This window comes from Argentina silus (genome assembly GCF_951799395.1).
Source record: "Argentina silus genome assembly, chromosome: 13".
NCBI lineage: Eukaryota > Metazoa > Chordata > Actinopteri > Argentiniformes > Argentinidae > Argentina > Argentina silus.
The window spans coordinates 2337920-2360954 of NC_139667.1; the positions used below are offsets into that span (position 1 = coordinate 2337920).

General features: G+C 43.8%; 3 protein-coding genes across 5 annotated transcripts in view; 2 read left to right on the forward strand and 1 right to left on the reverse strand.

Annotated features, from left to right (window-relative positions):
- Window positions 1-184: 184 nt before the first annotated feature.
- Window positions 185-9926, reverse strand: ppp1r14d (protein phosphatase 1 regulatory inhibitor subunit 14D). 3 transcript variants are annotated; one of them, XM_083683742.1, is made up of 6 exons: window positions 9732-9926; window positions 9186-9221; window positions 7004-7195; window positions 1462-1542; window positions 1052-1084; window positions 185-514 (listed from the first exon to the last, which is right to left on the reverse strand). In XM_083683742.1, exons 3-6 carry the CDS (start codon window positions 7181-7183, stop codon window positions 446-448), a joined length of 363 nt encoding a protein of 120 aa, XP_083539868.1. In that variant the 5' UTR covers window positions 7184-7195; window positions 9186-9221; window positions 9732-9926; the 3' UTR covers window positions 185-445. The 3 variants fall into 3 exon arrangements, with proteins under 3 accessions (XP_083539868.1, XP_083539867.1, XP_083539869.1); XM_083683741.1 differs by lacking the exon at window positions 9186-9221; XM_083683743.1 differs by lacking the exon at window positions 9186-9221 and having other exon boundaries at window positions 9688-9926.
- A 45-nt stretch (window positions 9927-9971) lies between these two features.
- On the forward strand, window positions 9972-18324 carry spint1a (serine peptidase inhibitor, Kunitz type 1 a). The gene is made up of 11 exons (XM_083683739.1): window positions 9972-10105; window positions 10415-10885; window positions 11438-11595; window positions 11941-12082; window positions 14578-14748; window positions 14868-14915; window positions 15231-15362; window positions 15719-15769; window positions 16364-16534; window positions 16925-16981; window positions 17347-18324. Exons 2-11 carry the CDS (start codon window positions 10477-10479, stop codon window positions 17532-17534), a joined length of 1527 nt encoding a protein of 508 aa, XP_083539865.1. The 5' UTR covers window positions 9972-10105; window positions 10415-10476; the 3' UTR covers window positions 17535-18324.
- A 1492-nt stretch (window positions 18325-19816) lies between these two features.
- Window positions 19817-23035, forward strand: part of LOC310814419 (pleckstrin homology domain-containing family G member 3-like) — a 36882-nt gene continuing 33663 nt past the window's right edge. Inside the window, 1 exon segment of the mRNA XM_083683829.1 lies at window positions 19817-19918. The gene's annotated coding sequence lies outside the window, so the exon portion shown is untranslated.

Here is a 23035-nt window from a genome sequence, read left to right on the forward strand (position 1 = left end):
TTCAGTAAGTGCATACATACATGTTGTCAAACAGCAGAGGACCGAAATATTTGGCATTCACAGACAAGTGTTTTTCTTTCACTGCTATTTCCTAATATGAAATTGCGTGTGTACGATAATCATCCACAGCCTTGTTTTGAAAATGTTGTGTTTATTTTGACATACAACACATGTTGTCAGAACAAACATATATGTACATAAATAGGCAAACAGAAATGTACAATCTTACACCAAAACATTCCATGTGAGTAATAGACAATACATTTTATGTTACTTGTGCATTATTTGTAGCCTACGTTTTGGGGAATCAAAATGTTACAACTGTCCATAAATAATGTAAAAAAACACTCTCTTTACAGACCAACATTGACCCATGTGTGCAGGGAAATGGTCCCAATAACATGTAAACTGCACATACTGACATCTGACTTGATTTGACCTATCATTATTTCTTCAAGGGGCCTGACATTTTGCGGAGGCCCTTCATCTTATAGAGCAGCCCATTGATAAAGTCCTGAGGGGAAAGAAGAGAAAGCTAGTTAACACAAACCTGGGTTAGGGTTAGGGGAGGGTTAGGGGTTAGGGTTAGGGTTAGGGTTAGGGGAGGGTTAGGGTTAGTGGAGGGTTAGGGTTAGGGTTAGGGTTAGGGGAGGGTTAGGGGTTAGGGGTTAGGGTTAGGGGTTAGGGGTTAGGGTTAGGGTTAGGGGAGGGTTAGGGTTAGGGGAGGGTTAGGGGAAGGTTAGGGTTAGGGTTAGGGGAGGGTTAGGGGAAGGTTAGGGTTAGGGGTTAGGGGTTAGGGGTTAGGGTTAGGGTTACGCAGTAGACAAGAATGACATTGTTTCTGATGTTGTTTCTAAATGCATCTGACCATCAAATTGCAACTATTTCTTTGTAGTGAACATAACACATTGTTTTTTTCTAATCAAATTTACCAGAGTGTCATATTTGGTTTCTCTGTACATGAATAGGGATACAGTATATAATATATACAGTATATAATATAACATATAATATAATTATAATATGTATAAGTATAATATGTTTGTCTCACCTCTTTTGGCTTGCCACATTCCTGCAACATTTCCTGTGAAACAGGAAATAAACGGAGGCTTAGAAACAGCAGTGGACATTGCTCTTTAGTTTCAAACATTGCACAAGGACTCAACCTGGGGCCAAGTGCTTGTAAAGCAATTACCCTACTCAGTTACAGATATACCCAGGTTTATCTGTGAAGTACCACCAAGATCATGTACTATAGATATGCAAGTATTGCAACACACTGTAGCCCATAACAGGGATTCCTGTTTCCTCCTTCTTGTTGTCATTACAAGTTCTTAGTTGTGAGATCAAGCTTTGGTGGATTTGGTATCAGTGTGGAGTGGTGTTAGAGGTAAGCAGGGTTGACATCCTTGTGTTGATGAGTCTGTGGTCTCCAGGGCGGACTGACATATACATACTCACATGCAGTTTGGCTCTCTGCTCTTCGTCTGACAGCTCCAGAAGTTCATCTATGTCAATCTCTAACTCTGGGATCTCCTCCTCCTAGGCAGACAGAGAGAGAGACAGACAGAGAGAGAGAGACAGAGAGAGAGAGAGACAGAGAGAGAGAGAGAGAGAGACAGACAGAGAGAGAGAGCGAGAGAGAGAGACAGAGAGAGAGAGAGACAGAGAGAGAGACAGACAGAGAGAGACAGAGAGAGAGAGAGAGACAGACAGACGGAGAGAGAGGGAGACAGAGAGAGAGAGAGAGAGAGAGCTGGTCTGAGACAATGGTCCACTTTGACACACAGTCAACCATACTCACACACAGTGGAACTTTGTTCTCACACCAGGCAGACACGACTGAACTGCCACTGGGGTTCTCCCTCTGTCATCCTAAGTTGGCCTTCACCATTCACAGTGTTCACCGGGCAAAAACCACTAAAATATATTTCCCTCAGGACTGTAACAGAGAGCTCCATTCTCCCAGCCAAATCCAAAAGGCATGATGCACCCACAGAGCCTGCACCACCACAACAATCAACCCAAACAATTTAAGTGTAGCCACAAAATGATGTCAAACTGTGTCATCGTCCAACTTCTGAAAGCAGCAAACGCATTCAAAAAAGCACAAAAGTGTCAGTGTGTGTTGCTACATAGAGCATCTCTCTCCGCCTTTCGGAATGGTGATGAACCTACTAACAATGATGAGATTGATGATGTGCTTTGCACAGTTTAGTAAAGCTTAGGAGCATTCAGGAAGGAGCGAGAGAGAGAGAGAGAGAGAGAGCAGAGTAACATAGGCCACCGCCGTCTGATTTCATGGGTGATTTACCCAGCTGGCATTTCACTCCACCATTAGTGAGATTCCCTCCATCTTATTTGATGAGATTACCTGTGTCTCTGCCGACTTGTACTGAGCTGATTATTTTCCATGGCAAATGACTTGTGTGTACGCTACGAATTAGTCCTAGACAAAATAGTATGTGCAGTATAAGGTAAAAGGCATAGGGTGCTTCTATAAATGACTCCCTGCCAACTTTGCAAAAAGATTGGAAAAAGTGACTGGACTAATCTTGAACAAATACAAAGGCAAAAATGTTATCAATTCATATTGTAGCTGAAATCTCCTATTTTAAAAAAGCACAAATGATGATGGCTCACTTGAGGTTACGGAAGGCTGAGCGGTAGGATATCACGAGTCAGCGGGTGTATTTCACATTTGACAAGAGGGGCCATTTAAAAAGAGATTTTTCCAGTCTGGGAGGTTTAATGACAGGTCTGGGGAAGACAAGCCTGAACACGGCAGGTTTCTGGATGAGGAGAGAGCTAATCAATGAAGGAGGGCTGAGTGGCGGAAGAGATCTACAGCCCGGTCCAGAGTCCCCTGTGTGTCCCTCTAATTGATAAATGCTGCCAGGTCTGACTGTTTGTGATTCTGCAGACTGGCGTTTATCCACGAGCTGAGCAGGCCCAGCCAATCTCTGATGCACTGCATCCTCCCTCTGTTTGCCCTAAACCTGCAGGGCCAACGCAGAGCGCCGCTGAATGTCAATAAGAAGGACTCACAGAGAGGCAGGGGGAATTGTGCATGTAGTATTTTGAGGAGAAAGAACTCATGCATGTAATTTTTGTAGTAGCACGTCAATGTTTAATACTGTGTGTAGTGGAATGGTTTTCATGTACTGAAGGTTTTTCAGTCAAGAGAAAATGTTAGCTTGTTAACATACTGTAAGGGTGCTGGACTGAAAATCTCTACAGCACTTGTGAAGTTGTAAAAACTCGTCTGACATTGAAATAAGGGCTGGCACTAGCTGTTGAATCTTGAGTCTGGTGGTTCTTAAAGAGGCATGATTTTAGAGAGCACTGGATTAGGAACTGCATTTTAAGCAGAGGGAATTTGTCAGTATAAGATGATCTCTGATTCACTTGGGCCTGCAGGGTTCGTATCCATGCCAACGCTGCCACAATCCCCAGTGCCTTAGTAGAGAGCTCAAGCACAAGTGAGCGGAGTTTGGGATTCATAACCCTATAAAGTCAACATTGCACATCATTAATCATTGACGAGCCATAACAGAAATCGTATTAGCACTATTTCAGATTCCAGATGAACGCACTCACTGTGCGCTTCTGAGGAAAACTAGGCTAAGCTAAATAACTTAAAAGGTAATGCACCACAATATGCCTGAATTTTACAGCTTCTATCTGTAGAACAGTGAGTAGTCCAAGAGAAGCCCAAGCTACATTTTCTATTCAGCTCAAGTCTGGTAAAACATTGACTACACCGCAGATTGATGCTCCGATCATTGTGGGACGTAACTGGGTTACATAAATCTGTGTTTTTAGCTGATGATAACCAGAGGAAACCTTTCCCAGGAAGCCTGTGTTGTTTTAGAAAGTGGCGATGTGTGATCTCATTACTAATCAGATTTCCTTTTCCTGTAACAGGCTTGAGCTGTCAACCAATCAGAACATACAATATCAGAGGGGTCAGAGGTCAGGTCATACAGCTAATCTGATATTACATACATTGTGACTAATGGCTAAGACATGCCAATACACTGTACGTTGCTACAGTAGGAGTGCCTAAACATATATGCCATTTAGCTGACGCTTTTATCCAAAGCGACTTACATTGCAGTGAGTGCATACATTTCAGTATATATGGTCCCAGCGGGAATCAAACCCACAGCCTAAGCGTTGTTAGCGTCAGGCTCTACCAACTGAGCCACAGAGGACCACGTTAGTAAACGTTGTGTATAAACGTTATGTATAATTAATTTTTTTTAAGATGATGCATCTGCTCTTCTTCAAATGAATGGATAATAATTCTACCAAGTTAGTCAGTTTTGCCCTTTTTTTCCACGCCTATGTTCACACCTCTGCCAGCTTACACACTGCCACTCCAGACCTAAGCAGTCCTTGTATAAATTAGAAATGTGACTAAATAATTCAGTTCTTGACACAGGGGGCTGACTATAAATGCTTCCACATGGAAGAGTCAGAGTACCCACAGCATAACCTTCCCCTGAGCCATACAAAATTCATCACATTAGCCAACGCACACGGACATGTCTGCTGACCACCAGAATATCTTACCCATTACCCATCAATCATGCCCATTACATTCACGTCTGTCTAGTCTGTGCTGGAAACTGACATGCTGAAATATGCCTCTTCAAATCCTAATTGAGACATGTCATACTATGTTAACGTGTTGTTCAAGTGTTGTTAACCACAAAGAATGTACAGACAATAGGCCTGTTTCATATGGCAGGTCCCATAAACATAAGACACAAAGGTGTTTCTAGTGTTACTGCTATCTGTTATCATCTCATCAATCATGCAGGGTTCCCGTCATTCAGTGATAAAGGGATTCCCCCAGAGGACCTCATACTCATCCTGATCCCATATGATCTACTGCAACTACATCAAAGGATGCACTTACTGTGCATTACTGCAGGAGAGATTCCGCTGTACACAGCTGAGAAGTGATAATTACAGTTGATGAAACACCATCAAACCCTATTACACAGTGTTGGATTCATCTGAGAAACAGTGATGTTCTTGGACCACTTTGAAAAAGCAGAGAAGAATGGCTTTATATCTCTGTTTGAAAAGCAGTTTAGAGATGCTACCATGGTGTAGCCTTATTCATAATCCCCTCCCCTTAGTTCTGACATTGATATTGAGACATCATTTCTACCCACATCAGATAGATATTTGCATAATACTTGATTACCAGAGGGAAAAAAGACATAAGCACTTAATAGGATGAGGTCTATAAAAGGCAAACACTGTTTTATGGGGTATATTTAGGAAACTGGGGTACTGCCCTCCTCATAAAACATCAAGTGCTCTTCTGTGACCACGATGACATTTCCTAGAGTGGTTTTTATAATACGAAACTAACCAGGGATATCTGACATTGGCTGTCCACTGGACGGTGCTAAGGGGAAAGTGGTGTCTCAGCCGAGTGAAGATCCTGGGTGTCTGCTGCCAGACTTGAGGTAACCTCCCTCCAATCTCTGCGTATGGAAAGGAATGGGATCCTGTTGAACCACAGGAATGGGATCCTGTTGAACCAAAGGAATGGGATCCTGTTGAACCTGATGCCCCCGCCCTCGTCGCTGCCCTCTGACTGCCCACTCATACAGGTCTCTTTGGACAGGGATGTGTTACTGTCTGTGTTCCCATAGACCTCACCACCACCAACATAAAACTTCATTACCCAGAATCCCCTCCTCTTCATTCAATGAGGATACCACTCACATGTGATACTCTTTCTCATCCCTTGCAGCATCAGTTTGGCAGTTGAGAAAGTACCTAGGAATGGCGGTATTCTGTCGTCTGTCACCAATCTGTCCAAGTCTGTCAGTGAGAGCACGAAATCCTCCTCCTCCCGCCCCATTCCAGCACCACAAAGAGGCAGTGAGGTCACACGAGCCCCGTCATCATCATGCGGATGCCCGTGATGCCTCCTGAAGACGCCCCCTTTAACTCCACCGTGCCAGGCCTCTTCGCGCGGGAGCCAGACTTCTGTTGCCATGGCATCCCTGGAGACTACCGAGGAAATCGATGCAGCATCCACTGTAATTGAATTTTTACCCCAGACCGAGTAGGAGTGCGGTTATGACAGAGAGGGGTCCTCATGCAGGTCCACTCCCTAATTTGTGGAATCAATTATGCAACCCCCCCCCCCCCCCACCCCCCAGCTCCCCTCTTTAAAATGGTGGGGTACAATGCAATCCTCGCTGTAGACGGCCTCCCTGCTGGGATTGAGGCCGTAAACCTCTCAAGTTCTTAGATGTGATCAGACTGCAAACTGCCTGGCAAGGGAGGAGATTTACGCCCTGTCTGAACCCATGTCACAGCAGGGGGTTAGATGTCCATCTTCTCGGAAAGAGGCTGCTATGCCTCAATAGCACAGACGCAAGTGAGGAAATGGGGTCATTGCCGCGCTGTTCACTCTCTATAACGTTTTTTTAAAATGTTTATTACAGCCTACAACCCGTCACTGTTACAAAGTTCATTTATATGGATATGTGGCTATATTGCAAACCTGATGTAATGTTGTGTACAACACCCATCATAATAAGGCCAGGTAATCTTATCTCCTGTCCTATCTCTGGTCTGTTACTGCCACCACTACGGAGCATGCAGGGCCGACACTGCAGATAGAATGACAACACTGTCTCCGCAGAGCTGTAGCCTACATTCTATGCTAAACACCAGGCAAAATAGTAGAATATTCAGTCAGTAAATTAAGCTTGGATCCACAGCTTCACACACCCACATCTCATTTTAGACAACCCCCCCATACCCACCTCTCTCTCTCTCTCTCTCTTCCTTGCATGTTGGCTAACCCACCATAAGCACCTGTGTACTGCTACCTCTGCGCCTGGTTCTCTGCCCACACCACCTCCTCTGGGACCCAAACACAGTGTGTGTGTGTGTGTGTGTGTGTGTGTGTGTGTGTGTGTGTGTGCGTGTGCGGAGCCTGCAGCAGACGTGCATGATTTACCTCACAGTCGAAGAGCAGGTGCAGCTGCCCGTCGATCCACTCCTCGATGTCCAGCCTCCTCTGTAGGTCCTTGCGGTTGTACTTGACGGTCAGCTTGCCCAGCTTGCGGTGCGCGGGCTCCTGTGTTTTGTCGGCGGTCTGGAACATCACCCTGGACTGGGTACCGGGATCCGACGCCATGCCTGCCGTGGCCTCGGGAGGATAACAGAGGAAACACGCAGAGCCGTTTCTCTCTCCTTCTGTCACTCCCCTCCCCTGATCTGTCTCTTTCTCTGGTGCTCTCTCTCTCTCTCTCTCTCTCTCCCACCTTCTGTCTTGCTCCCTCTCTTGTTTGCTCTCTCTCTGTCTTGCTTGCTTCGGCGGCTGTCTCTGCCTGCTCGTCTCTCTCTCTCTCTCTCTCTCTCTCTCTCTCTCTCTCTCTCTCTCTCTCTCTCCCCTTCTCTCCACCTCCTTGCACTCTCACTGCCTGCTCTCTGTGGAGGATGGTAATGAGATACGCCTGTGTGTGTGTGTGTGTGTGTGTGTGTGTGTGTGTGTGTGTGTGTGTGTGTGTGTGTGTGTGTGAGAGAGCCTTAGTGCATGTGTGGCTGGATGTGTGTGCTACTTCCTTCTGAGCAGGTGGGGGAGCATAGGTCAATTACAGAGCGATAATGACTGGTAAGAGGGTGAGATTTTGTATTTGTCCCACAAATGTAAAAGTACTAAGAAATCCATGGCTCCTTTTGGATCTTTGCACTTTGAAACTGCAATAATTATGATTATAAGAAGTTATCCATTATCACCATGGATACAACGGAACAACAGTCTGATAAGTTGTATTTCGTCTTAGATTAAGTGGGAATTTTAAAAAGCACAGAAAAGTGACCAGTGAATTTATAAAACTACAACAATGTCATCAACCGAGACAACATTCCACCCCGGGTCGCACCTGCACAGTGTGCACTCATCAGGGGTAACCTGTCTGCCTAACCCTAACCCTAACCCTAACCCTAACCCTAACCCTAACCCACTCATCAGGGGTAACCTGTCTGCCTAACCCTAACCCTAACCCCAACCCTAACCCTAACCCACTCATCAGGGGTAACCTGCCTGCCTAACCCTAACCCTAACCCTAACCCTAACCCCAACCCTAACCCTCCATGGGTGATCATCTCTTCATCCCTCTGTGTGTGAAAACAGTTAGAAATTAATATGGGCCTCTCTGTTCATCCACACTTGTCACAATACTTGGGTCCCCCTGACAAGTAATCCAGACTTCCCTCAGGGAAGCATAAGATATGGCCTTAATAACAACCATTATCAGGTGTACGTTTAATAAGCCTTGAAGCTAAATTGCCATCCCGAATTACACCTCAATAAATGATGGATGAGAGATTGAGATTGAGGACAGATAATGGCTGTTTACCGTCATTCAAAGGTTCAAAACAAGTGATAAGGCTGGCAACAATACCTCCCACGTTGAAAAAGTCAAATATCAACACCGACGGAATGACTCAGTATCAAAACCCTAGTCGCTGTGCCTCCCTGTGCCAAAATTAGCACAACTGAGACAAGATGGTCAACAAGGGTAAGCTGTAGAGTTTCCACAGGTCCTATTACCATATTAACAATGAAGCTCATTTTTTTGTTTTGGCAGTGTCGATCAATCAGCCATTGACAGCCGTGTTCGCCTGCTGATGCACCGTCTGTTACAAGCACTGAATTATTGAGCTCTTTTGGCAGCTCACCTTTCCAGGCAAACAAATTCATTCATACCGTCCACTGCTACCAGGCTTTGCACCGCTAGGCCGCCTGAAAGGGGACCAGGTCTGAAGTGGGACGAGGGTTGGCCTTCTCTCTGCTCTGAGTGGCGTGAAGTTCAACCGGGCAGGGTCCCATAGTCCCAAGTGTTAGATCTCATGAACTTGACCTGATTGGTCACTCTCGGACTGCAGAGGAGCTGTCGGCTTTTCTGTTTGGACTTTGATAGTTTCATTTTTTGTTGTCTCTGATATGTGTATCTGAACCTTAATGGATTATTGCATTTGTAAATCGATGTTATCTTGCAAATCCAAACTTTTTTTTTTAGAATAACAAATACATATTGCCCCATATTGTGTGTGTGTGTGTGTGTGTGTGTGTGTGTGTGTGTGTGTGTGTGTGTGTGGTGTGTGTGTTCTGTTTTCGCAAGAGAGCCTCTTACTTGTTTCAGTGGCAGTGACTCAGCATATGATTCACACTGCAACGCCAGTTTTATGTAAATAAGACACGAGAAAAGTATGAATTAATTGTATTATAATTATAATCTGAATTGTGGGAATATAGGGGCCCATCTTGAGCCGAAATAGCCAGTTTGTGACCATTGGTGTGACTGTAGTCTTATTAGAAGGTCAGATTAGAAATGTCTAGTTAGAACCAGGCGCAGAGGTAGCAGTACACAGGTGCTTATGGTGGGTTAGCCAACATGCAAGGAAGAGAGAGAGAGAGAGAGAGAGGTGGGTATGGGGGGGTGTCATACTGCCATCTTGTGGATCTAAACGAGTAGCATTCGGTAAAAGGTGATTGGATTTCTATTAATGTTTCGTGTAATTCTATCATCATAACAATGTTTGTTTGGAAATACTGTCAGTGCCTTTTTATAAAACGCACTACGACAATGTACGTCTTTAGAATAAGCCCTAATAGAACGTTCTGGTGTTACTCACCCACGCTTCGTTGAAATCAGTTGGCACATTGCTAAAACACTCACGTCAATCTCTGGTCGTCTCAACGTCGTGTCGGAGTTTCGGTTTCAACCTCCACATCCCCTGACTTGCTGCTGGTTTAATGGTAACTCTATCAGTGGGTCATTAATACTAGACATATTCCTTTATGGTATCATTCATGAATATTATGTGACTATTTCGACCACCATTATTAATATATGATCAGTTGTGTTGTTGTTTCATTGTTTCATAAGGAGGTTATTCCCTCCGTCCCACCGTGGTAATGGGAGTGGCAGGCTGCGGTGCTTTGTGCGTTAGAGCTCCACTTCCTGTATCTCCTCCAGGTACGCAGCGACACACCTGAGGAATGGAACGACGGCTGTTTGTTTAGAATCAACCGTTCCAGGAAAACCTCAACGTAAGTCTTTCTTTTATTTATTTCTTAGAGAATATGACTCTTAGTTTTTGTGTTTGAACAAATAATGGTCCCTAGGAACGGTCATTTTACTTGATTATTTATCTGGTGCGGTTGACGTTCATGTCACCCTTGAAAGACAAGTCCTGAAACTTTTAGTGATTGGTAGGCCTGTTTGTATCCTCACAACAAGCCGAAACTGAAATCAACTTTTGAGGATGTTTGTTTCTTTTTAAACATTTTTTTTTACAGTTAATATGTAAGTATTACAGTCTAGTTTAATTGAAATTGCCTACAATTCCCTCTTTTCAGGTATCTCTGCTGGATTGTATTTGTGGGAAAATATTTGTCTTGGATTTCCATTCCTTGTAAGAATGACTCATCTTCAAACTGGATTATTGTGGGTTTTGGTGTCGCTTGAAATTATTTTTTGGGGGTGCACGGAGGCCCAGGGTTTTGGGGAACAATGTTTGGAAAAATACAAAAAGGGCAGAGAAAACTTCATTCTCGACACCGACGAGTCGGTGAAAGACGGTGCGACATTCATCGCTTCCCCGAAGGTTGAGCGCTACAAGGACTGCGTACGGTCCTGCTGTAAAGACCCGAAGTGTAATGTGGCCTTCATGGAGAACGGAGGCGAGGAGGGGACGATCAAGTCATGCTTTCTCTTCGATTGTCTGTATAAGAAAAAATACGTCTGCCGATTCGTCAGGAAGAAAGGATTCATCAACTACATCCTCGACACAGTTTATGAAAGTGACCTCGCAGCAAACATCCCTCCCAGTAAGCACCCCAACTTTCATACATTATTATGTCTACCATTAGGATTTTCATGAGTTGAGCTAAAGCCATCCAATGTGGCCTGAGCCAAATTAGCCAGGCCTCTTGTTATCGTTAGATCGGAGGTGAAGCCACCAGCAAGGAGGGGAGAGTTGCCCTGCATGTCCACACACGCATGGGCTCATTATAAGGCATCATGTCACAGTTTTAGATTTCTCTTTACTACTCTCGGTGCTGGTGAGAAAAAGCTTTTAGGGTGATGTTGTTTAGTCACGTAGTGGATAGCACTCAAACTTGGGTGAATATTGTGTTGGGTTAGGGTTAGGGTTAGGGTGTCTACTTATGATATTTCTGTGGTGTTACCTAACGTCCATACTGTTGTCATCTGACCTAACGTAGTTGTGTTGATAGTCAAAACATGCAAACACAACCTTCACTTTAGTTCAGTCGAGACCATCAAATGTGATCAAAAGTCTTTGAAGTTTCCTCATTCCAATTATCCGTCTATACGCTGTGTGTACCTGCGGTTGTACTGAAAGTGTTTCCCCTCCTCAGATGAAGATGACCGTCCTCCAGTGGCCAATGCAGGCCAGGACCGAGTCGTCCAGCCCCAGGAAAGTGTGACACTGAACGGCATCGGGAGCAAGGACGACGATCGGATAGTCTCCTTCCAGTGGCTGCTGATGTCAGGGGATCCTTCAGCTGTCATGGAGGTGGGTGACGGCGGGGGTTCAAGTAGAACTGGGTGTCATTAAGAGGGTTCAGAATATGGGGTGTCTGGTCACAGTTGTCTGTTGAATGGTCATTGTTTTCTCAGATGGTGTAGGAGATCTAAAGAAGGGACAGGTATATCTTAAAGTTTAACAGTCTGAGGTTGATATTCATGAGGTCGCACTTCTACATTGTGTTCCATGTATGATTATTCTTAATCGTGTTTGTCTCCAACCTTTAACTTGCAATAAGGCTTCCACTTCACACATGACATGTTGGCATGTCATGAAATGTACATCAAAGTGTTTCTATACAAGACAACAAATAGATCTTTCCTTGTCTCCTAGCAAACCACTTTTCCAGACCAAATTATCGTGTCCAATCTGACGTCTGGAGTGTATAAATTCCAGCTGATCGTCACAGACACGATTGGTCAGTCAGACTCAACCCAGGTCACAGTTCTGGTGCTCACCCCTGAGCAGTCTGATGGTGAGTATGTACGATATTATATGCATGCCTGGGAGTTGAGTGGTCATTGTTTTGTTTTGACAGTTAGGTATGAAGGGAGAAAGTGAACACAGTTTTTGAAAGGTTCTGTCCCTGACTTACCTTGAGTCACTGCAAACGTCATGTCCCTTCTCTCTTTGTTTACGTTGCGTTGGTGGCCCTCAGAGTTATCCATCATGCGTTTAGAGTGGAGACATGATATGATGATAACATTCCTTCAGGTGAGACTGGTACCCTTTTGAGTATTGGTCACTGATTACATTGTGCAGGGGAATGCAATGTAAGACTGTGATTAATGTTGGGCCAATTCTATCATTACCACCTGGCATATCAATCAGAAGCTAACTCTATTCATTTACCTTTTACTAATGTCTTCGGCACAATTTGGCATTGTGTGTCCTGAAATCATTGTAGCTGATTTGTAAGGATATGGGGTTAGGGTTGGATCATTTTTATGTTTTTAAAATACTCGTTAATGACCGTTACTGGTTGCACTGGTTGCGTTGATTACGCCATGTTTCGGTATCATTACCAGTTTGTTTTTCTTCATGATTTTCCCGCCAACATGATTGGGTGCTCTGAAATCATTTGCATGTGTTGCCACCAGCCAACCTGCCCTGTCTCTTTCTGTATGTGAGTTCCGATCATAGATCGGCAATGAAACCTGTTCAGGCAAGCTCCCTCGCATGGGAATACCATCAAGATTTCCAAGGAAGAGCATTTCATAATAAGATTTGGCTCATTTGCTGTGTATGTGGGGATTAGTGTCAGAGATGACGCTCAAGTATTGTTACGATATTAAGCTTTCGTAATGTTCATTTTACTGAAAACGGAAGTGCTGTTAGCGAGTAACAGCTTGTCTACTTGAATATTACCCCATCTGATTTTACTGGGTTACTAGGTATCTCTGCTCATCATAATTTACTAGGATGAGGGAATACTTTGGAAGCAGACAATGGATAGGTTTTGTCCTGCCCTGCCCAGTTACGTGACAATGTGTCTATGAATTGCTTCGGCTTCCTGTGGTTTCAGCAGAAACAGGAAGTGAGTCTAGCTATGGTAGTGATTTTCCCTCCCTCCCACCCCATTCTCCACCCCCCTTCTCCACAAAACCTGTCTGGCTGGTTTCAGCTTGGGTATCACAAACAAATGAACACAGTTACTGTCATGATCCTCTTTAACACAGGCTATTGATAATCCAAACAACAAACATTTGTCGTCTGAAATGATGTCTTTGCGGCTGGTTGTTCTACCTTGGGAGCTTGTTGATGAATGAAAGGTCTCTCAGAGCCTTTGCAGACAGAAAGGAGACTATTAACCATTTATCGGTTCAGTTAGCTATTAACTAGCCTCTGCTCTCAGTGGTGTCAGGAATGTCCCTCAGTGGAACAGGCAACAACACACTGCTAACCCTGATGTCAGCCTCAACACATTTGCACCTGAACTGCAGCCTCACTTCACGAATCACAATAAACAATGCTGGACGAATGACTATGCAGATAATGGAAGCCTTTTCCTCAGCAGAATGAGTGGGCTATGAGTGGGTATTACCCAGTATCACACTGACTGAATGGCAAAACCTTTTTTTAATTATTGGATATTTCAAAGCGTCTGTGATGCATACATGACTAAACTGTACACACCTGTGCTGTTCTTCATATTGCCTAATGATATTCATCATCACAGGCATTTCCGTCCAGTATAATATTCGACGCATTAAACATGTTTTTTCAAGTACACAGGTTGGTAATAACGTGTGTCATCAACTTGTTTTTTGCAAAAACGGGATCACTTCCTTCCTCTGTGGTGGCCTATCAATCATCTGCTGCCTGCTCGGGTTCATCTTGTACTCTATGTTCACAAGCCGGACGCTCTGGATGTGTATTTATCATGTCAGCAAGTTTAAGGGGGAAATGTGTTTTTACCACAGAGACTGGCCATTATGAAAGAACTGTTTTGTATATTTACAATTACATTTACATTTATGGCATTTAGCAGATGCCTTTATCCAAAGCTTACAACAAATACATTTGTATCGGTTGCTGCATACAGTGGGCTGCCTGATGTCCTACTGACAACTATGGGTAACATTTTGCTTCTAAACCGCTTAGGAATCATTAGTAGATGGCTTGTTAATAATTAAACTGCTTGTAAACGATTATTTATAATTTGTTAACATTTATAAACATGGGTAAATACATGCATGCATAAATAATTTCTAAGCAGACGCTTGAATAACGTGGTAGTGGTGGTGACATACAGACAATGTTAAACATAGAAAGAGGATATTGTTCCTCTCAGTTCATCATATTCCACAGGTGTGTGGAGCCAGAAATACAATCACAAAAGGACAGTGATGCACATCATGTTTCCCTCGGTGCACCACTCACTAAATATTTACGTTGATATGAAATCGCCATATATTTCCCTGGATGAAGTCGTTGACCCGTCCCCTATGTTCTCCCTGTGTCCGCCAGACCACTGTATGGTCCCGATGAAGATAGGCCCCTGCCGCGGCTCCTTCCCCCGCTGGCACTACAACGCCGCCTCGCAGAAGTGTGAGGAGTTCATGTTCGGGGGCTGCAGAGAGAACCTCAACAACTACCTGTCCTTGCAGGAGTGCACCAACGCCTGCGACGGCGCTTCAGGTATTTTCCGAGCCGCCGCCTCCCAGCGCTCTCTCTTAGAGCGGTTGGTTTTGGAGAGTATTGAGGTAGTTAAGTGTTTGTTTGATGGTGTTTCAAACGCTTTGTCCTCTCTTTTTTAGGTCAGGTTTCCCCTTCAGGTAGATTTGGACCACTTCCACTCCCTAAACGTAAGACTCAATATCATGCTATTAAATGTCCTCATGCTGCAACTCTTGTGTCTAGAAAATGGATTTGAACGTCATAATCAAATTATACTCTTATTCAATTCTTATTCAGTATTACGCACTGTCAATGACACAATTGTTCTCCCTATCAGCCACATGTACTGCCCGCAGTATCAGACATAAAGGCAAACGCTGTATTTATCTGTCGAGCGGCACATGAAGATTTACCTTACCTAACCTGCCTAACCTGTGTACCTGCTCAGACATCTCCATATTGGGTATAGGGTCACCGTGCCTCTCGTGTGTGTTGTGTTATAGAGGAGGTGTGTGGGGTCCCGTGTGAGCCGGGCCAGTTCTCCTGCTCCAACGGCTGCTGTCTGGACCCGGGCTTGGAGTGTGACAAGCACCCACAGTGCAGCGACAGTTCAGACGAGGAGAACTGCGAATACTGTGAGTGAAACTGAGACGGTTGAGATGGTGAACTCCCTCGTCAGGTTTAAACACCCTCGTCAGGTTCAAACACCGCCACCCGCTCCTGTCAAATTGCTCGCTTTTCGGTGGCGTAGCTGGTTTCCGTCGGGTATTTAGGAGACAGCGGTCACGTGTGTTGGCAATACCGAAGTCGCGAGTTCCAAACTCCAGTGGAACAACTGGAAATGCGAGGACTGTTTTATGAGGACTGTTTTGCATAAACTTGACGTCGATTTTAGGAGAACTGGCTATGCAAACTGAAACAGACGTCATACTTGAAGACATTTTTGAGAAGTTTAACATACTGTGATGCTAATTTCCTTTCTCTTTGTCAGTGAATGACAAGTTCAAGATTCTACTGCAAATCCCGGTGGATGAACAGAAAGGTGAGTTGAATTTTGTCTGTCTGTAGATGTATTCACAGTAAGAGGCTGAATAGCTGGTATTATTCTGTTAGCTGACCCCCTAGGGCACAGGTGTCAAACTCATTCCATGGAGGGCCGAGTGTCAGCAGGTTTTTGGTTTTTCCTTTCAATTTAGACCTCGTCAACCAGGTGAGGGGAGTTCCATACTAATTAGTGACCTTAATTCATCAATCAAGTAGATGGGAAGAGCAAAAACCTGTAGACACTCGGCCCTCCATGGAATGAGTTTGACACCTATGCCCTAGGGAGTCTACCTCATCTGTTAGATCAGTTGTAACATCCTCCTATGCCTCTCTTTCTCTCACTACCTCACTCTTTCTCTCACTACCTCACTCTTTCTCTCACTACCTCACTCTTTCTCTCACTACCTCACTCTTTCTCTCACTACCTCACTCTTTCTCTCACTCTACCTCACTCTTTCTCTCACTCTCTCACTCTACCTCACTCTTTCTCTCACTCTACCTCTCACTCTACCTCTCACTCTACCTCTCACTCTTTCTCTACCTCTCACTCTACCTCTCACTCTACCTCTCACTCTTTCTCTCACAACCACAGTTCGCTGCACCGAGGCCCCTGCCACGGGGAGCTGCAGAGAGAGCTACACCAAGTGGTACTACAACCCCGTCCTCCGGGAGTGCTTCCGATTCAACTATGGAGGTTGCCAGGGCAACGAGAACAAGTTTGACACCAAGGAGGCCTGCATGAGAACCTGCAGATCAGTCACAGGTGGGTTTACCGGCCGGCAGCCATTACACAATGTTACCCAGTGAGAATCGCTGCCAATAGTGAAAGGGACAGAAGTACGCACAACACTAAAACGTAACGACTTTTGATGTAGTTTTTGTTTTATTTGATCAGTTATTTTATTTTATACCTCATGTTTTTTGTGCTATTTTCTTATACACATATTTTGCCTTGATTTCAATGTGTAGAACTATTTACAGTTGAATCGCACCCTTGCCATTCCTTTGCGATTGTAATGTATCTCACACCTTGTCCTTTGTTGTGAATGATATTTAAGGAGAGGGACAGTGAGATATTACAGATAAAAATATAAATATCAAATGGCATTGCTCTGCAGACCACTCACTTGTCTTATCTTCTTCTTGTGTTCAGAAAAGGACATTTTTGAAAGGGAGATTTTTGAATACCAGACGTCCGGGATCGATAAAGGTAATAATTTGTCCCTCTTTTATTCTGCTTTTCTTTGACATTTACTGCATAAAAGTGAAGACTGAACCCTTTGTTGTGCAGAATTGATAGTAGTCCTTGGAAAACACCCCTTCCCATAACAATTATCCTTTTTAAAAAATCAATTATTCTGCCCCATCAACTTTCAGTGACCCGGGGTCACCGCCTGTCCTCATCTTGTGTTGATGAAGCTGTGTCCATTTCCTGGTCCATTCTCAGTTCATTCAGGCACCATGAATGTTGCAGTTGACCCAATGGTCTTTATTGTCCAGTGTTTTTCCACCCTCCACGTTTTCATGCTCCTTTCACATCACCGTTGACTGGTGTCTGTCTATTCCTCCCCACAGCTACGGTAGCCATAGCTGTTCTGCTGGGGTTAGCCATCCTCATCCTAGTGGCCATCCTGGGGTACTGCCTCCTGAAGGGGAAGAAGCAGCAGCCGCAGCACCAGCGCGTGGCCGTCAACGGCAACCAGGTCACCACCATGGAGGACACGGAGCGTCTGGTCTACAACACCACCACCAAGCCCATCTGACCCCCGACCTCTGACACCAACGCCGCAGGCTGCCCATGGGTCGTTTCACAAACTGCGATCACTTTGCGAATAGTGCAACCGAAAAGAAAAAAAAAAATATTAAATCACTTTTAATGTGTTTAGTTTGGAGAGTTTGTGAAATGAATATTATGATGCTATTTTATTTCCCTCTTGTTTGACATTGTGTGTGAGGTTTGTTTTAGAGCATGACTCCTGTTCAGGAGAGTATGAATGGCAGCAGTACCTCACAAGATTTAGAAATGTGACTCCATTGTTGCTGGGTTTTTTTTAGTTTTTTTTTTACTGTTGTTTTCTTTTACTTTCATTGTTTTTGTGCAGTAGCCTGTCAATCCAGGTTGTTGGTCAGCTGTTCTGCTCTCAGGGTAAAAAAGGCACTGTGTTTAAATCAACAATCCTAAAATCTGCTGTTGCTTGTTAATACTTTTTTTTTTATCAGACTTGTTATCTTGTTTTATCATTTGGAATTTTATCACCATTTATTTTAGCCACTGTTTTTTTTGGAAAATGTGTAGTTAGAAATGCATGTACATATTGCCCCTTGTCTTAACAGAAGTTTAAGGATGTCATATTTTACTTTTATAGTATATTTTCTGTATAATGTGTTCATATGTTTGAAGTTCGAGGAGGAGGAGAAAATACTGTGTGCGCGTAATATAAAATTATACTACTTATTATTTGGACCGTTGTATATACAATAGTCTCTTTTAGAGGTACTTTCCTGTAAGAAGTCCTTTAAATCCCTAAATAAAATGATGCTAGTGTACACAGACTCTGTGTTGTGTGGTGTTTGTCCTGATGATATCAGACCTTTTGGAACATGGAGGTGATTCATGCAAGCACACCCTGATTGCTATCACATCTGGCTTCTTGCTCTACTAGCTCATTGAGAACAATAATGTTCTCAAGTTAACATACACCTCTATTGTTGCTCTATTATTGCTGATTTTAATATGTAGTATATCAGCTGTTGTGGCTTTGGTTGAAAGAAAATAGTTCCTTTAGCAACTTTAGTATGACAAAGCACTTAGCAAGCCCACAATTTTCCTCGAAATGTGAGTTAGAGTTTTACAAATCATAAGCGGTACTTTGCGATGAGCTTTTACCTTGTTCATGATTAGTGATTAGAACATTATTGGGACATGTGGACAAACGGTGAAGGGCGTTTTTTGATAAAGATTACCGGTAGTTTGGTGTACGGTTCAGTCTGATGTCATTCCCATATACAACCAGCAGATGGAAACATTGATTTACATTGACTTACCTCAACACTGCAACACCCATAATGTAATCGCATGAGTTGGTCCTGGGAATGGAAACAGCAGTAGTAATAGAACATACGGCAATATACATGTTCAGTTGACTGGATTTGACGAGATCCATGTTTCGCTGGTTAGTCTTTGGAGACTGAATGAGAAATCCTTGCATGTAACACTTCACTGTATATTCTCTCAAATAAGTTAAACTTTGGATGAGGACTTATTTTAAACAGCAAACTTTCAGGGACGCCTCCAGATTTACATACACAGTCAACGTACAGACAACGTACATACTGGGGACATGCATGTAGGCACCGCTGTACTTTAAACATGTACAAGGGTCAGAAGTGGTTCTCTGAGATCTCCAAATAAACGAAGTTTAGAGTGAAAAAAGCAGACCATCAACCTTACAACCACACATAAATTAGCATCCGCCCAATTGATTCACTCAGATTCTTTGTATGGCATCCTTTTCAGAGGCCCGAGACTCATAAACTACAAATGGCATGATAAGAATTTCTAATGAGGTTGGTGCATAAGCCTGTCATTTTAACGTACTAAACTCAGGCAGTGTCCCCAAAGTAGCTGTTTTACAGTGGGCAAATGGAGACTGATATTAAATATTAGCAAGGGCTGTATTTGAATATTGGGAGTTGGCAGAAACTTGGAAGTGGGACATTATCCAAGATTGCTAAACGGTTAGGCGCAAACGTGTATGGGCTATATTCCAGGAGACAAATGAGGATTTTTTTTTTTTGCATTTGTAGCCTACAACAGATGCATAATGAAGAGTTGCAACAGATGTGACCATTCTTAACCACAAAAAAGACAATTTGGGTTTGGCTTACAGCATCGACGGCCTACCGTGCTCCAAAAGTGGGCGGTCTTGCCCCATCCCTGTCCCTGTATGTCGATTTCACATGCGCTCGCAAAGTCAGGGGAGGACAAGCTGCGAGGATTTGTGTTTGATAATGTGAGTTAAAGTCGGCCCACGAAGACCTGAGGATTTGGGAAAGAGTGAGAGCGAATTCTTCAAGAAAAAACGACTGTTACACTCTAGTGATTTACAGGGAGACGGCTACACACACAAAAAAAGAAGCCTGTTTGGTAAGTCGTGCCTTTTTGCAGCGCTGAAAAAAGTCGAGATAAACTCTAATTAGGAGGGCATATTTATATCATCATAACGGTCTGGAAAATGTTCAAGGTTAGAAGCTATGGTTAGAACTTTGAACAGCTTTCCAACAAGCACCGTGGATACTTATTGTCATTGTCGAACCCGTGCGCCTGTTTTGTTCCGATACATTTCTTCAATCAATCAAAACCGCAGTTTGGTTGATGTGATGGTGAATAGTGACGCGACACATTCTTCATTGTGTCATTTTTGCCCTGAAATTCCATAAAATGACTGTATTATTATTATTACTTCTACTACACCACCAAAATCCATGTCTGGGATTTTTTTTTTGTATTTTATCTATCAAGGTACTTTGACACGATTAAAGTTACAGAGTGTTTTGTATTCTTTATGAGGAAGAACACTTCATGCACTTTATTGTTTAAAATGGCAAAAAAAAAAATACAATTTCTTTATGCTCAAATGTTTCATCAAAAAAACAAGTGTCATCCTCCTCTTACCCTCTGCTGTATGTGTAGATTTAGATCGATCCCTTGTGGAGGAAATGGACTAGCCTATATTACGCATCTCATCTGTTATTAAATTCAACTCACTATTAGTCAAACTAAAGCTTTGCGTGGCATGGGCAAGAGTTTCGGAGCAGATAAGTTATGTTTGCTTTAAAAGGGAAGAACACTCTCTGTTGACTGAACTTTGATCAGTTGCTGACATCGGCAGACTTTTTAAAGTCACCTTTTCTCAAAAGGACCTGCATGCCAGGCTAATGGTGGAGATTTATATTTTCAGATTTAGCCAGATGTCAATCACTATTTTCTTGTAATCCGTGTGTAACGCGTCTAATTTTCCCCATTAACCATATTTGACCTAGCGAACCCAATTGCTTTTGCTAATGGCAGTTACAATGTGACAAAGAGCTGGCTGCAGGCTGTTTATAGTCAGTGGAATTTTCCCACCAGCAATTGAAATAGAACACAACGAAATGAATGAAGGATAATGAAAAGTCCATCTCTTGGGTTTGACCTCACTTGACCTCTCGCACAAAAACATATTGTAGCCATAGAGATAAATGATGCCTCTATGGAATAGACAGCTCTCCTCAAGGTGGTCCAAAAAGCTAGCGCTGAGTGTTGGTATTGAACATGTTGTATTGTGTCTCTCAGAGACTTCTGGGAGGAGAGTAGTTCCTTGTCAGTGGCTCAGACACACCCTGAAGCGTTCTCTACCGGTCTTCGGTATGCTGCAACACACAGGGTTGCACTAACACTCCCTCCTGCTTCCTGATCATGACATTGGTCCTTTGTGGCTCAGTTGGTAGAGCATGGCGCTAACAACACTTAGGTTGTGGGTTTGATTCCGGCTGGGACCATATATACTGAAATGTATGCAATGTAAATCGCTTTGGATAAAAGTGTCAGCTAAATGGCATATATATATACACATACATACATTGGAAAGTCTGAGGCTTGACGTTCACACCTCAGACCTCATGGCTTTTTTCTCACCCACAAAACGACTCAATTATTTCCTGCCTGATAGTTTGCCATAAACCAAGTAAGAGCCCTGCACAAGTCTGGGAGTGAACAAAAGCCAACCTCACTAGTTATGTGGTGGTCTAGTCTGACTTAGGTTGAAAGCGCATTAGCACAACTTTTCTTAAATAAGCTTCTGGGCGACCGACTTGATAGTTTTCGAATTGTAAAGTGATTGTAGTTTCGGGTCTAATGCTTTGCTGCTGAGTATGCCTCTTTGAAAATGCAATCATCACACGCATTGTCTAAGTGGAAAACAGTGTGTGGGGGGGGGGGGGGTCTAAAGAATATGTCTCCAACAATAAACCTCTGCAAGTTAGAGCTAGGATTACACAGTCAGTGTTAGAGGTCAACTGAAAAGATAAACAAGACTTGAGAATGAACATTGCCTGACTTTGAAAGTGGAGAGCGTGCTTTAAGTGATTTGGAGATCTGAGGGAGGTCGCAGTGAGTGTTTGTGCTGTGATAATGTTGACACTGCGGTGAAACCACTGCTCTTCACTGGCCAGTCTTCCATCTCAATACACAGACTTGGCCTTTACATTCGACCAGCCGCCATCACCTCTGCCCTCAACATGGTTGGGCAACTTCCCTACTCTATGACACCAGTGCAGCCACAGTGCGGTGCGGTTTTCATTTCTTGGTGAGGTACCAACTTGTCAGCTGCCAATGAAGACGACGATGACACTTTTCATTCGCCAGGAATGTATGATTCCTCTTTCCGAAACGCCTCTTTCGAACTGTGCGCTCGTAGGCCATTCGTGGTGTCGTGAAAGTTGCCGTGCTTTTCGCCTTTACCACAGAGGGAAATGATTATTAATCCATTAGGCCATGCAGGCTGTGGCGTACATGTGCTTTGTGGGCACAGCGCTGTTTATCTTCACGGGGCTCTGCGGGTGTTCAGGGGGAAGGATGGCTCATCGCTCCGTCTGAGCGGCATGCTCTGAATCGTAATTGCGAAGCGGCGCAAAATAAAAGAGTTCATCCGCTAAATGCCAGAAGGAAGTCGAGGGCTACAGGGATGCTATTCTAGGAGCTGGAGGTTTGATTGAAATGAAGCGAGAGTCCGTGTCTGGTTTATTGTGTTGTCCCGTGAATGAAAAGCTGTTCTTCTCCTGAAGGCCGTGTCAGGGACAAACTGCAGGAGGAATGTGGGAAAGAGGGCAATTCTCTGACGCAGAGAATGGGTGTTTGTGAGTTTTTTTATTTTCCTTCTGTGGGGGTAGACAGGGGTAAGAGGGTAAGAGAGAGGTCAAGCAAGATAAACACGGCTCTACCTCTGAAATAATAAAGTCTCTGTGTCTCGGTCAGGTCCACCGGACCTCGGCTCTCATGTCGGTTGGAGTTTTTTATTTTTCACTTTTTGAAAGTAAACATCCTGACCGTACTTCTGGGACCCGTCTCCATGTCTGGCTGAAGTCATTGTCTGAGGCTTGTGTGGTACTCCCAGGATCCCCAGGGCCTTGTTGGATAGACGATTTGAGGAAGGATAAATGAAGCTAAGTGGGTCTCACTGGCTGTGAGAAAGGGGGAGGAGTGCATTTTTCAAGGCTATTTTTA

Coding starts and splice junctions, on each gene's coding strand:
- ppp1r14d (XM_083683741.1), bottom strand. CDS start 7,183: ATGGCGTCGGATCCCGGTACCCAGTCCAGGGTGATGTTCCAGACCGCC. Junction 1,543..7,003: donor ACCTGCTCTTCGACTGTGAG/GTAAATCATGCA, acceptor CTGTCTGCCTAG/GAGGAGGAGATCCCAGAGTT. Junction 515..1,051: donor AATGTGGCAAGCCAAAAGAG/GTGAGACAAACA, acceptor CTTTCCCCTCAG/GACTTTATCAATGGGCTGCT.
- spint1a (XM_083683739.1), top strand. CDS start 10,477: ATGACTCATCTTCAAACTGGATTATTGTGGGTTTTGGTGTCGCTTGAA. Junction 14,749..14,867: donor CGCCTGCGACGGCGCTTCAG/GTATTTTCCGAG, acceptor TCTCTTTTTTAG/GTCAGGTTTCCCCTTCAGGT. Junction 14,916..15,230: donor ACCACTTCCACTCCCTAAAC/GTAAGACTCAAT, acceptor GTTGTGTTATAG/AGGAGGTGTGTGGGGTCCCG.